Source organism: Tachyglossus aculeatus, chromosome X1 (assembly GCF_015852505.1).
Source record: "Tachyglossus aculeatus isolate mTacAcu1 chromosome X1, mTacAcu1.pri, whole genome shotgun sequence".
Classification (NCBI taxonomy): domain Eukaryota; kingdom Metazoa; phylum Chordata; class Mammalia; order Monotremata; family Tachyglossidae; genus Tachyglossus; species Tachyglossus aculeatus.
In genome coordinates this window covers 15,812,135-15,827,448 of record NC_052101.1, presented here as the reverse complement: position 1 = coordinate 15,827,448, position 15,314 = coordinate 15,812,135, and the positions used below count along the sequence as shown (strand labels likewise).

The 15,314-nt window shown below is 41.3% G+C and overlaps 1 protein-coding gene across 4 annotated transcripts in view; it reads left to right on the top strand.

Moving 5' to 3' along the window:
* Positions 1 to 15,314, top strand: part of SPAST (spastin) — a 66,166-nt gene that overhangs the window by 43,630 nt on the left and 7,222 nt on the right. For all 4 annotated transcript variants that reach the window (XM_038772422.1, XM_038772420.1, XM_038772421.1 and 1 more), the window contains 10 exons: positions 529 to 716; positions 2,186 to 2,319; positions 2,607 to 2,700; positions 5,308 to 5,382; positions 7,481 to 7,552; positions 9,660 to 9,735; positions 10,383 to 10,474; positions 10,675 to 10,754; positions 12,983 to 13,025; positions 14,612 to 14,691. In XM_038772422.1, coding sequence (XP_038628350.1) covers positions 529 to 716; positions 2,186 to 2,319; positions 2,607 to 2,700; positions 5,308 to 5,382; positions 7,481 to 7,552; positions 9,660 to 9,735; positions 10,383 to 10,474; positions 10,675 to 10,754; positions 12,983 to 13,025; positions 14,612 to 14,691 — 934 coding nt within the window. The remainder of the gene's footprint in view (positions 1 to 528; positions 717 to 2,185; positions 2,320 to 2,606; positions 2,701 to 5,307; positions 5,383 to 7,480; positions 7,553 to 9,659; positions 9,736 to 10,382; positions 10,475 to 10,674; positions 10,755 to 12,982; positions 13,026 to 14,611; positions 14,692 to 15,314) is intronic.

Genomic DNA, 15,314 nt, shown 5'->3' with positions numbered 1-15,314 from the left:
GCCAAAGTATCAAAGGCAAACTTTTTCCATAATATATTCTGAAAGTGAGGCTTTTGTTTTCCAGATCCTCTAGTAATGGATAAGGGAATTTGAAAAGGGGAATTTGAAAACCATACAATAAGAATCCAAAAAATGTGAGCTGTCACAGCCAGAGGGGGAAACACCTAGCCTTTGAAAACATAAGGGGAGGGATGAAATCTACCTTCTGCTAATTAGACATACTTTCAGAGAGGTACAGATAGGAAGAAAAGAGGAAGTGTTTACAGAGCACTTGTCTGTTTTTCTAATTACCTTCTAGAGTCCTTGGAGCAATTTGATAGCAGAGCTTGAATTAGAATCTCCAAACTTCCAAATTTATCAGTCATGTAGCTATTTAAAATATTCTATCTCATTCTACTTAGAGATGTGTTGTGGTATGCGGAATTAGATTTGACTCACGATTAGACTTTTCCTTTTGTGAACTTGCAGGGCTTCTGTTTTTTCTCTTGTAACGTCCTCATGCTGATGATTTCACCGTTACCTTTCTAGAAAGCGGAGCCGTTCCCAAAAAGAAGGACCCATTAACACACACTAGCAACTCCCTTCCTCGTTCAAAAGCAGTTGCAAAAACTGGATCCACAGGCCTTTCAGGCCATCAGAGAGCGCCCAGTTGCAGTGGGCTGTCAATGTTTTCTACGGGTAGACAAGGAGCTGCTCCTGCAACTTCGGCTCATAAGGTATGGTCGTCACTATCACGAACGCCCAGAAGATAACCCGGTACCTTAGCTGTCCTTAGGCAAGGTTGAGAGCTGGGAGGAAAAGAAAGTTCGCTTCTCCTATGCGCTTCAAGTGCAAAATCCAGAGCAAAACATGGAGCGGGGAGGTTCAGAGCGGCTGTGAGAGCGATGGGAAGGGAAACTAGCGGTGAAGAAGCCAAGCTTAGGCAGAAAATAGAAGGTTGCAAATGGATAGGTAGATCGGGGAAGGCAGAATTTGGGTTGCCAATAGTATTTTTTTTTCTGGGCAATTCCAAAACAGCCTCCATCTTGTGATTTCAGCTTGTTTACTTGGTTTTAATATTCTATTCTGAGATACAGGTTGATGGTAAATTCAAGGACCAGACGTTCATAATGACTTACAAGTGTGCAAGCTATGGATGCTAGATGGTAACATCTGAATTAACTACTTAGAACGTGCAAATCAATCAGTGGTATTTAATGATCACATAATTGTGTGCAGAGCACTGTACTAAGCACTTGGGAGAGTCTAGTAACAGAGTTGGCAGACACTTTACCTGCCCACAGTGAGCTTAGGGTTTAGAGGTGGGAGACAGACATTAATGTAAATAAGTAAATTATGGATATGTGTATAAGTGCTGTGGGGCTGAGGGTGGGCTGAATATCAAGTGCTTAAAGGGGACAGATCCGTGAAATCAAGGCACAGCGAGCAAGCTGGCACTAGAGGAATGAAATGTGCGGGTTGGGCTTAGGAGGAGATGGGTGAGGTAAGGCAGGAGGGGACAGACTGAGTGCTTGACCGGTGGTCAAGAGTTTCCATTTGATGTGGAGATGGATGGGCAAACACTGGAGGTTTTTGAGGAGTAGGGAGATCTGCGCTCAGTGTTTTTTTTTAAGAAAAATAATCCGGGCAGCAGAGTGAAGTGTAGACTGGAGTGGGGAAACAGAAGGTAGGGAGGTCTGCAAGGAGGCAGATGCTGTAATACAGTGCAGGCACTTAGTACAGCGCTCTGCACACAGTAAATACCATTGAATGAATGAATGAAGTAAGCACTCAATAAATACAATTGAATGAATGTAGTCAAGGCGGGATAGGGGAAGTGGTTGGATTAGCGTACTAACAGTTTGGAGAGGAAAGGGTGGATTTTAGCAAAATCTTAACTCTTATACCCAGAACATACCTGTTTTGTGAGAAGAATGATTCCTACTACTTCCATTATGTAATTTACAAATCGTGTAATTATAAAAAACGGATTTGGTGAAGAGTATTTGATTTTAGAATGTGATTCAGTAGTAAAACTAATGGAAATGTGTTTGGGTCTTCAGCATTAATTTTACATATGCGTGTGTGTGTAAGTGTACATACATATGTATGTGTATATATATATATGTATACAGATATATAAAAGTAACTGGGGAGAGTGGGGATGTTGGACTGTCTGACAGCTCTAAAAATTTTGTTTTTAAAGGGTACTCCGAAACCTAATAGAACAAATAAACCTTCTACTCCTACACCTGCTGCCCGAAAAAAGAAGGACTTGAAAAATTTTAGGAATGTGGACAGTAATCTTGCGAATCTTATAATGAATGAAATCGTAGACAAGTAAGTTCTGATCTCGAGCTTTCGAATAATTTAATTTTAATTTTGTAAATGAAGACATTTTTGTAGTTGGGAAATGCATAATTTCTTCCATGCATTCCTTTTTTTCGTGATGGTTTGAATGAATAAAATGATGAAACGATTTGCCCTGTTAATGAAAGTAAGAATTCTCGTTTAAATTAGTTCACATTAAAGCGACTAAGCTCCGTAGAGTGTTCAATTAGTTGACTTTAGTTTGGAAAAACAGAACAGAATCTGACTTTGAAGCTAATTGATGTTCCATTTCTTAGCGGAACAGCGGTCAAATTTGATGATATAGCCGGACAAGAGTTGGCAAAGCAGGCACTACAAGAAATTGTTATTCTTCCTTCCCTTAGACCTGAGGTAAGCACTTCATCGTTCTGGGCCAAGTCTGCTTTAGCAACCCTCGTTGGACACTGAGGCTCACAAAAAGGAGGAAGAGCTCTCCAATCCACCCGTTTCTCCCATAAAGCAAGACTGCATTCTTGCAAAAAAACCCCTCACCCTATTAAGGAAACACTTGCTCACAGTACTTAAGGTGTCCGAGGTTATGTTATGCACACGGGCACAGTCACCTTTTTGTAACACCACATTGCACTTTAGTCATTCAGTTGTATTTTTGAGCACTTACTGTGTGCAGAGCACTGTAGTAAACGCTTGGGAGAGTACAATACAACAATGAACAGACACATTCCGTGCCCACATTGAGTTTACAGTCTAGAGGGGGGGCAGACAGACATCAGTACCAATAAATAAAATGACAGATATATACATAAGTGCTGTGGGGCTGGGGAGGGGGGAAGGACCAAAGGGAGCAAGTCAGGGGGATGCAGAAGGGACTGGGAGATGAGGAAAGGTGGGGCTTAGTCTGGGTAGGCTTCGTGGAGGAGATGTGCCTTCAATAAGGCTTTGAAATCGGGGTAGAGTAATTGTGGGATTTGAGGAGGGAGGGCGTTCCACGCCAGAGGCAGGATGCGGCCCAGGAGCCAGCAGTGAGATAGGCGAGATGGAGGCAGAGTGAGAAGGTTAACACTACTACTCACTTGATCAAAGGAGCATGTGCTTGAATAATGAAATGGAGGGCTTTCTGAGGCTAATACAGTCAGCTCTTCTGCAGTGTGTGCTTTCATTAAGCAATTTGAATGGAGTGCCGTCCAATTCAGGACTATTCTTCCCCCAGTGCACATTTGCCTGGATCCAGTATGATGCATTGTTGGCGGCGGTTGAGCAGTAAATGCAGTAACACGGAGGTGTTCAGGAACACAACCTCCACGTTGTAGAGTTGATTGTGCAGCCGCCCTACCTTTCTCTCTAGACCGTAAGCTCATCATGGGCAGGGAATGTGCCTGCTTATTGTTATAAAGTACTCTCCAAGCACTTAGTACAGTGTTCCGCACACAATAAGTGCTCAATAACTACGATTGTCTTCCCACATCCCCCTTCTCTCTCTTCTCCCTACTCCTTCCTCCCAGACTCCGCTGTGGACCTCCGACTTTGGGACTGCTTGAGGGCCCAGCTCTTGAGAGACACTACTGCCTTATTGCTGTACCCTATGTGAAGCTGTCTTATGCTACCGTTAGTCTTTTGAGTGCTACATGACTTCAGGCCACCCAGTTAGAAATACACTTGGAAGACAGCAAGGGAATTAACACTTTTAATTGGTTCCATGAAAATGGAGTGTCAAGCAAAAGTGCTAAAATGAAGTGGAGTTTCCCATAGGAAGTAACTTAAAGCAAAATAATGCATTGCCAGGAGCCAAAAAATAGACCAAAACAATATATATTAAAGTGGTAAACACCGTATAGTTACATGATCAAGTAGCTGTGTGTGTGTGTGTATGTATATAAAAATACAGATTTTGACATAGCTTTCATATATACTCACCAAAAAAAATACCATGTTCTAACATACTGGAGCGCTGTGTAATGATAAATTGAAATGGCCTTAAATTACTCCACAAGACAATTACTCTCCCCACAGCCCGCTTCAAAGCCTTACTGAAGGCACATCTCCTATATCAGTGCTTTTTCATATCATGTTAGAGTCTTGCAAGAGCTTCGATCAGCTCTGTATCTATAAACCTATAAAACTGGGGCAGCATCATGTCAAACGCACACACCAGGCTAGGTTCACACAACCTTCCCCAACTCTCAAAATGAATCAGCTTTACCGTGGTTGAATTGGTTACACGATAAAATGGGGAAGCCCCTTTCTGGAAATATACCTAACAGTAGGGAGGGTTTAGAAAGGATCTTAATAATGAGGAGGGAGGCAAGAAGTTTTTTTGGGGGGGTTGTTTTATGGCATTTGTGAATCAATCAATCAATGGTATTTATTGAGCGCTTACAGTGTGCAGAGCACTGTACTAAGCACTTGGGAAGTACAAGTTGGCAACATATAGAGACAGCCCCTACATCGGGCTCACAGTCTAGAATATGAGTGGTTTGCAAAAGGGGACAGATAAATCATCTGCCTTTTCACTTTATTCCATGTCTCATAGCTTCATTGTCACACAGCTGACAATTGGTGGAGCCGGGGTTTGAACCCATGACCTTTGACTCCAAAGCCCTATTGCCTTTTTATTTCTAACTTCTTTACTCTGTCCCAATTTTTCTTTAGCATAAATTGCATATTCAGCCCCTCACCCTGCAACACCAACACTCAAGCAAGTGTACAGATGAGATGAAAGCTATTATTCCCATTTTAGCTACGATTGGTTTACATACTTGACTTACCGACATCTTCCTGGACCTGATAAATATATTTGTCTTTCGTGAATCAAAAGAGAAGACTGAATTGGTTTTCATTTAGACTTTATGCTCTTGAACACTGAACTGATTTTCACCAGTTTGTTCCACGTGGAGTCCAGATCAGCCCTAAGTTTTTCAGATTTCGTGTCCCTATTAGGTGACTTTAATATTTAAATCTGGAAAAAAGAGTCCTAAACTAAAATATACATACACTTTGAAGTTGTTTACAGGCCTTAGGGCTCCAGCCCGTGGATTGTTGCTGTTTGGTCCACCTGGAAATGGGAAGACTATGCTGGTAAGAAACTAAATCAATTATATGTTTGTCAGATGACTCTGAATATGGAAACTGTAAATGTTCTCTTTTTCCTAAATCCTCAGTCTGTCTAGTTTTATGTGCCTCTGAAACCAACTTTAAGGTTGGCGAAGCATATTGGAAGCCCTCACTTAACATTACTCTTTTGTTTGGGGGCGGGGGGAAAGAATTGCATCAAGTAATTTCATTAAGAGTGGAAGCACTATTTTTCGTTGCTTGTGAGGGATTTTTTTTTAGCCATTCCTCTTAGAGGCTGTATACACATATATATATATATATATATATATATATATATATATATACGTGGCCTTCAGGATTTTTTCTAGTTCAAGCTAAACCATGATGAGTGTTAATCAGTGGTTATTTATTGAGCGCTTACTATTTGCAGGGCACTGAACTAAGCACTCAGAAGAGTGCAGTACAACGGTTAGTAGACACGTTCCCGGCTCACAATAAGTTTACAGAGTAGAGGGAAAGACAGATGTGAGCATGAGATGTGAGAAAGAGAAGCAGCGTGGCTTCATAGAAAGAGTCCAGGCTTGGGAGTCAGAGGTTATGGGTTCAAATCCCGGCTCCGCCAATGGTCAGCTGTGTGACTTTGGGCAAGTCACTTTACTTCTCGGGGCCTCAGTTACCTCATCTGTAAAATAGGGATTAAGACTGTGAGCCCCCCGTGGGACAACCTAATCACCTTGTATCCTCCCCAGCGCTTACAACAGTGCTTTGTGCATAGTAAGTGCTTAACAAATGCCATTATTATTATTATGTTAAATAATTTATAATTCATAATTGATAGTTATGTACAATAAACACTGTGGGGCTGAGAGTGGGGCAAATTCCAAATGCCCAAAGGTCTTAGATCCAAGTGCATAGACGACGCAGAAGGGAGAGGGAGCCGGGGAAAAAAGGGCTTAATTGGTGAAGTCCTCTTGGAGGAGATGAAACCTTAAATGTATCTTAAACTACCAGATATGTATCTGGTTGTTATGGTCATATTGAATTGAATTTTAATTATTAGGTAATGTAGTGATGATAGTATTTATTGGGGCCCCACGGGGTACAGCGCACTAAGTACTTGGGAAGTACAAACCAGGTAAGTGACACATTTCCTGCCCACAGGGAGCTTACATTCTAATGGGGGGGGGTGACAGACTTGAAAATATCACAAATGGAGCAATCAGAGGAAGTAGTCGAAGGCACAGTTGAATACCATCGATGCAAAAGGACTTAGATTGAATATAAATAAGCGCATAAGTATTGGCAAGTGCTGGTGGGTTTGCATGCCTTGGGATGGGATATTTTAATAGTAATAATAATGATAATGGCATTTATTAAGTGCTTACTATGCGCAAAGCACTGTTCTAAGCGCTGGGGAGGTAACAAGGTGATCAGGTTGTCCCATGGGGGGCTCATAGTCTTCATCCCCCTTTTACAGATGAGGGAACTGAGGGACAGAGAAGTTAAGTGACTTTCCCAAAGTCACACAGCTGACAAGTGGCAGAGCCGGGGTTTGAACCCATGGCCTTTGACTCCAAAGCCCGGGCTCTTTCCACTGAGCCACGTTATCTACTGAGTTAAGCAACTTCGTGGTTTTTCTCTGCCTTGATGTGTTGTTAAATACCCCCGAAGGATAGATATCCTCACCCACAAACTTGATTACCAGCAATGTCAGTAATTTTCGACTAGTCATCTGCGAATTTGCTTCCGTACATATCTACCTCTGCCAATAAAGAGCGAGTGACGAGCTACCATTGCTTTTCTGGGCTTCTCGGTTCTGCCGTCCCTGCCCGCTGCCATTTCACAAAGGAGAAGTTAAACAAAGTAGCAGTCCATCTTTCTTTACTTGGCTACCATCCCCTCGTGAAGGAAAGACGACTAGAAGGAGTACCGTTTTTGTCAGTACCCTTTCCTCTTTCTTCACACAAAGGCTGCCTTGTTTTTCGTGACAGTGGGTTGTACCTTCTGGCATAGAGACTCTTTTCTCACGTTTCAATGCCTCACTGAAATCCCGTTTAATCAGAATGGTGCGATCCATCTTTATTGTATCACTGCCTGTATTTTTTACTTTTTATTTCTAAAGGCTAAAGCTGTAGCTGCAGAATCAAATGCCACCTTCTTTAATATAAGTGCCGCCAGTTTAACTTCAAAATATGTGAGTAATCATTGTCCGTGTGGTCACCTTTTAAGTTGTATTTTCAATTTAATATACGGAGTACCTGCATTGGAAGGTTTTTTTTATTTTAATTCCTTTTCCCGAACTTAGATCTTTCTGAATTTAAAAAAACTACAAATAGTCTTCAGAGTAACTGCTCTGATCATATTTGTTGCCCTTGCTTAAAGCCAACACTGAATTGTGGGGTGATCCTTTTTCTCTTTTGATTCGGAAGGAACATCATATTTAGAAGAGTAATCGGGATGAGAGCTCTGGAGCCTTGGGTCTGTGGGGGCCCCAACTTTTATTTTGTGCTTAGATCCTTCCTGAGTAAATATCCCTTCCAGAGTCACCTTGGCATTTTTTTTCCTTCCGCCCAAGGCTGGTGCCCCTTCTCTGTTCGCTTTAAAATGCCCTCTAGGAAATGAAGCACTCATGGTTTTTGAGCACCATCTGGTATTGGAGTTTTAAAACAGCTAATTTTGAAGATTAAAAGTGGGGTTTTTTAGCGAGTGCCTCTGTTATTTTAAAGCAAAAATGACTCTGGGTGTGTGGTAATATGAAGGTATCCACTAATACAGTGGCTTCCTGAGAATTTTGAAATTGTGGACTTTTTTTATTAGTTTTACAAAACCAGTTCTGTTGGGTAGAAACATTGTTTTCCTGGTTAGCTCTTATTTTCCATGTGGAATTCATTCATTCATTCAATCGCATTTATCGAGCGCTTACTGTGTGCAGAGCACTGTACTAAGCGCTCGGGAAGTACAGGTGGGCAACATAAAGAGATGGTCCCTACTACCCAACAACGGGCTCGCAGTCTAGAATGTGAATGTGAAATAATTACGAGAATTTGGGCACCTTGCATTTTGGAAGGAGAATAGACACGTGAACCTACCTTTCCTGAACGTAGCCCATCGTGAAATCCAACACACCCAAAGAAAGGGGATCGTATTCCCCATCTCCCCATCTCTTCCCTTCTTCTCCCAGTTTCTCCCTGCATGTGCTTACCCTGGTTCTTTGTATTTAAGAAGATGGAAAGGGTACATATCACTCCGTAACCTTCCCACTTGAGCCTCCTCCATCCCTGAGCCCACGCTCCATCCCTGCTGCTCTGAGCACGTCCCCTTCCAGCTAGATAGCAGTATTCGATAAAAAGAACAAGGAAAAGAGGTTCCCTTTTGCCTGCTGTTATGTCTGTGTAATTTTGCCATGTCCTAATGGTCACTTCTGTATCACATCCCTACTTCTCTTCTGGTCAGGGAAATTTAAACTGAGCCTGATGCCAAGTGCCCAGGCAGATGGATCCTAAATTGTTTTATTTGCGTGATTGCATTTAACGTCACTGATTGGTTTTGCTTTCTTTTCTTCGCCGGTAAACCTGAGATAAGTAAAACCAATTCAGTTACTCCAGAATTTGGTGCTGAAGCAAGAGTATTAGGGGACCAGTGTAGAGAGATCAGATATTTGTTCCTTAACGATCACCAGAGCAACATACGAAAAAGAATGGAATAAATGTGAATTGTATTCATTCAGTCGGATTTATTGAGCGCTTACTGTGTGCAAAGCACTGTATTCATTCAGTCGTATTTATTGAGCGCTTACTGTGTGCAGAGCACTGTACTAAGCACTTGGGAGGTAACAAGGTGATCAGGTTGTCCCACAGAGGGCTCATAGTCTTCATCCCCATTTTACAGATGAGGGAACTGAGGGACAGAGAAGTTAAGTGACAAGTTGGCAGCATATAGAGACGGTCCCTACCCAACAGCGGGCTCACAGTCTAGAAGGGGGAGAGAGACGACAAAACAAAACATGTGGACGGGTGTCAAGTCGTCAGAACAAACAGAATTAAAGCTAGATGCACATCATTAACAAAATAAATAGAATAGTAAATATGTACAAGTAAAATAGAGGAATAAAACAAACATATATACAGGTGCTGTGGCGAGGGGAAGAAGGTATTAAGCCCTTGGGAGAGTACAGTATAACAACAGACACATTCCTGCCCACTACGAGCTCGCAGTCTAGAGGTGAAGACAAACATTACTATGACTAGATAAATAAGTACATTTTATCTATCTAAACGAATATATTCTTTTTATTATGCTAGGTGGGAGAAGGAGAGAAATTGGTGAGAGCTCTCTTCGCTGTAGCTCGGGAACTTCAGCCATCTATAATTTTTATAGGTAAGACTATTTTTCCATGAAGCTGTAAGTTCATGTAATTACTTTTTGGCCCAATTTTCCATCAAAAATGAAATATAAATGACCATGGTTCACTTAGTTCAGGTTGCATACGCTTCCAGTCTTTTAGCAAAGAAAAACAACATTCAAAGAATAGGTTGCTTTATTCACATGGCTATAGGTATGCTAGTCAATCACTGGCATTTCTTGAGTGCGTAAAGCGGAACATTTTACTAAGTACTTGGGTGGGTTGAAAGAATTAGAAGACATGATAATAGTAATAATGAATTGGTATCTGTTAAGCACTCATTACGTACCAAGCACGTAATTGTAAATTTTAAAATTAAAAATGAAATCCTTAAATATTCCTTTAAAAAATAATCAAAATATCTGTTTACACATTGGCATTGCATAGAAAATCCTTAGTTCATAATTGAAAGTGAAAGTGGAAATGAATCTTATGGTAATAATCTAACAGCTTCTGACAGAAAATACTAGACTTCGTACCAGACTCTTTCCTTCTTCCCATTGAGGAGAAAATAAATATTGATTATTTGTGCTCCTCTCTTTTCAGAAGTGCTTGATGTGCTATGACTTTTTGTGTCTGTGCCTGCTCGTGAAGGAACTAATTTTTTTTTTTCCTTTTTCAGATGAAGTTGATAGCCTTCTGTGTGAACGGCGAGAAGGAGAACATGATGCCAGTAGACGTTTAAAAACGGAGTTTTTAATAGAATTTGACGGTGTAAGTATGTCTTGTAAATCTATTTTCGAGGATTGTTTTCCCGTATTTTAATCAGTCGCAATGCCTATTCAATCACAAATGTTAACGTAAAGATTACTTACCGATGGTAAGAGAAAACCCATTAGGTGCCTAGAGTGCAATTTTTTTCATTCGTATCCCTTTTAGATTTCTAAACTCATGTGGATTTTTCCTTTTTTTAGGTACAGTCCGCTGGAGATGACAGAGTTCTCGTGATGGGTGCAACTAATAGGCCACAGGAGTTGGATGAAGCTGTTCTCAGGTACAGAAATGTAGTCATTCATCTCTCAGGGTGGGACTAACCTCTTTGAAAACGAGAGGGCTCAGGTGGGGTTCCAGAAAGTGTTAGTTTCGAAATACAGCCAAACTTTGAAAACGTAGTGTTTTTTAAGATAAACAAATGTGAAGACAAAAGGGTGTTAAATCATTATTGCAAGGAGTTACATATTTGTCTGTGGAAAGAGTAGCATCAGTCATCTGCAGAAGAACATGTGTCATTGACATACTATCCAGGAATTCAACTGAACCGATATTCCATGTAATAGTAATGGAATTTTTGGGCACTTTGTACAAAACACTGAACTAAGCAGTGGGAAGGAAAACAGGTGAGAATTAGACGTGGTCCCTGCCCCTTGAGGGGCTCACAATCTGGAATAATAATAATAATAATAATAACAATAATAATAATAATAATAAATAAATCAATCGTATTTATTGAGCGCTTACTATGTGCAGAGCACTGTACTAAGCGCTTGGGAAGTACAAATTGGCAATACATAGAGACAGTCCCTACCCAACAGTGGGCTCACAGTCTAAAAGGGGGAGACAGAGAACAAAACCAAACATACCAACAAAATAAAATAAATAGGATATTTAGAAATGCACAAGCAAAATAAATAAATAAATAAATAGAGTAATAAATGTGTACAACCATATATACATATATACAGGTGCTGTGGGGAAGGGAAGGAGGTAAGGTGGGGGATGGAGAGGGGGACGAGGAGGAGAGGAAGGAAGGGGCTCAGTCTGGGAAGGCCTCCTGGAGGAGGTGAGCTCTCAGTAGGGCCTTGAAGGGAGGAAGAGAGCTAGCTTGGCGGATGGGCAGAGGGAGGGCATTCCGGGCCCGGGGGATGATGTGGGCCGGGGGTCGATGGCTATTATTATAATAATAATAATAGCGTTTATAAAGCGCTTACTATGTGCAAAGCACTGTTCTAAGCACTGGGGAGGTTACAAGGTGATATCAGGTTGTCCCACAGGGGGCTCACAGTCTTAATCCCCATTTTACAGATGAGGTAACTGAGGCACAGGGAAGTGAAGTGACTTGCCCAAAGTCACACAGCTGACAATTGGCGGAGCCGGGATTTGAACCCCTGACCTCTGACTCCAAAGCCCGGGCTCTTTCCACTGAGCCACGCTGCTTCTCAGCGTGGATGATAATCATTAATCACCCAACCACCACACCATCACTTCCTTTTGCTTACATTTAATGCATCCTCTCCCAAACTCTGTATTATGTTGTTTCTTACCCTTGGTATTTTTCTCATCCTTTCTTCCATTATTTGCTTCTTATTCATTTTATGCAGTCTATCATCCTATTCCTTTACCTGTACTGTTGTGCATTTTCTTGTCCTCTTGTCTTTCTTTCTGAGTATACCTACCTCCTCCCGTTTTGTTTTCTTCTTATCCTTTTCTCTTATCCTTTTTTTAGCTGCTGCTTTCCATTTTCCACCTGCTCGCCTTCTCTTCCTCCTTCCCTCCTCCTCCCCTCTTTTAAATTTTTCTGACTCCCTCGCCCTCTCTTTGTCTCATTCCCTCTGCCATAAAGCTGCTTTGTTCAGGGAGGGCCCACGATGATAGGCTTTGGGCGATCTGAATGTCCACCCTGATTAGAAAAAGGATTGTGTGAACTCTCCTAACCTCTGGTCCTGGCCTCCTGAATGGGTATGGCGGGGAAAGGAACGACCAGAAGTTGCGGGTTTAATAGAGACTCAGGAGGAATTCTGCTCTACCTCTATTTGCTGGAATCCTAGCCAACAAAAAATCATTTCAGTGGCATATTCTGTGCATATAAAAACCTTTGGGCTTATTTTGTGAGCTGAGTTGCTCTGTTTGTTTTCCACTAAGAATATGAAAACATTTTTCAGAATCACTTATCCCCCGAAATAGTCCTTATGCAGCAAAGTTGATATCATGTACATTTAAGAAATGAACACGATCTTAAGGACAGGTGCAAAACAATATTTTTTCTTTTCTCCTTCAGTAGCACAGTAAGCTGTCTTCACCCTAGACCCTACATGTTTCTTGACCATTAAGACTGTGAGCCCGTTGTCTGGTAGGGACCGTCTCTATATTTTGCCGATTTGTACTTCCCAAGCGCTTAGTACAGTGCTCTGCACACAGTAAGCACTCAATAAGTACGATTGAATGAATGAACAAATTTTATTTTTACAGATTTTGTTTAAAATGTATTTTCTTAACTTTTTTTAGGCGGTTCATCAAACGGGTATATGTATCTTTACCAAATGAGGAGGTACGAATTTATCTTGCTAATATAGGTCTCTCTTTTTCACCTGATGCATATTTTATATGAGAAGCATGATAGTATTCACTTAGTTGACCATTTTTATACTATCAGGAATGATACAGAAGTAAAGTGTTAATATCACATTTTTGTGTTTATTTGGGAAGCCATTTTAGTCAGCATGCAAGCACGAGAGTTTGTTTCCATACTTGCGTGAGTTTGTGTGTTTCAGCAAGCAATTTTCATTTGGGGGAAAAATGTTTACAGCTTTCTAATCGAATCCATGTGTCCTCATTTTCATTTTGGGATATAATCTGTCTACGGAAAGCCCAACTACAATATATAGAATTTATTATTGCAGTGAAAATATTTTGTCATTTGTAATCCGATTTGAAACATGGGGGGTTTTTTGGGCTTTTGGGTATTTTTTTTATTAATCCAAAGTGTTAATGATAAGCTGTTTTTGTAATGACAACTTGGCTTTTACACTGTTGTTCTCTTGGAAGAGAATTTGAGTTAGAGCAATGAAATATAACATGGAATATTCTCCCCAGTGCACTTAGTACAGTATTCTACGCAAAGTAGGTGCTCAGTAAACATTTTTGACTGATTCATAGCCATGTCACTAATCCCCAGTTGGGAGAGTTATCTGACCATTGTGACTTCTTGCCCATTTCCTTGTTCCCCTTTTCATTGAACAAGCCTTCCCTACCCTTTTTCTTTTTCTGATGTGTCTTTTTTTGTGGGGGGGGAGCATGCCCAAAGTTAGGGGGCATACAGTGAGCATACAACCATCACACAATTAAATTAATTCCCAGAGATTCCCTCCACAGTGGTGTAGGGGAAAATCCCCGAGAAGAAATTGCAGTATCCTTTCCCATGTTTTACCAGCACCCTGGAAAATGGATTGTGGGTGTCACCCTCTGGGCTTATGTCAGTGCCAGTTTTTAAAATGGTCAAATTCTTTTTCCAAAATGGCAAAGAACACTATTACAATGCAGTAAGCAGCGTGGCTCAGTGGAAAGAGCACAGGCTTTGGAGTCAGAGGTCATGGGTTCAAATCCCAGCTCCGCCAACTGTCAGCTGTGTGACTTTGTGGCAAGTCACTTCACTTCTCTGGGCCTCAGTTACCTTATCTGTAAAATGGGGATTAAAACTGTAAGCCTCCCGTGGGACAACCTGATCACTTTGTAACCTCCCCAGTGCTTAGAACAGTGCTTTGCACATAGTAAGCACTTAACAAATACCATCATCATCATCAATAAGTTATTTGATAACTATTTTTAAGTGGTATTTGTTAAGCTCTTACTTCGTGCCAGGCATTGTACTAAATGCTGGGGTAGATACAAGCTAATCAGGTTGGATACAGCCCATGTCCCGCATGGGGCTCCGAGTCTCAGTCCCCATCTTACAGATGAGGGAACTGAAGCCCAGAGAAGGTAAGTGACTTGCCCAGAGTCACACAGCAGACAAGGGGCAGGCCCATGCTTCTTCTAATAGGCCACATTGCTTCTCAGCTTCATTAACTTCGCACGTTCGAGATTTTGTAGAGACAGTCATCGAGGATTTGAAACCATATATATGCTTCTTTTCAGACAAGACTACTTTTACTAAAAAATCTCTTAAGCAAGCAAGGAAGTCCACTGACCCAAAAAGAGCTAGCCCAGCTAGCCAGGTGAGTAGCTTGGTTTGGTTTATCTTGCCTGATTGTGTAAATATTTTTTTTTTGTTTTGGTTTAGAGTACCACCTTTTAAGATAAGTATGACTAGAGAGAGATGAATCTTCAGCAAATGGTTTTCGACCTACCTCCTCCTCTGCTTTATCTGCTCCTCAACTTTGGGGGGGTAAATGTATCATAGCACCTTAGTACCATTTTATAGAGCAACGACTGAGTCTCTAACTGAGGCTTAGGATTTTAAAGACAGTAAGTTGATATTCAGCAGTAAGTACATATTCTTTTGTAATATGTAAATGTGGAAGTGAGAAGCAGCGTGGCTCAGTGGAGAAGAGCACGGGCTTTGAAGTCAGAGGTCATTGGTTCAAATCCCGGCTCCGCCAATTGTCAGCTGTGTGCCTTTGGGCAAGTCACTTCACTTCTCTGGGCCTCAGTGACCTCATCTGTAAAATGGGGACTGTGAGCCCCCTGTGGGACAGCCTGATCACCTTCTAACCTCCCCGGCGCTTAGAACAGTGCTTTGCACATAGTAAGCGCTTAATAAATGCCATCATTATTATTATTAAATGCAGTAGTAAATACATATTTTGAATATTGAAAACTGTACATTCTAGATTCTAGC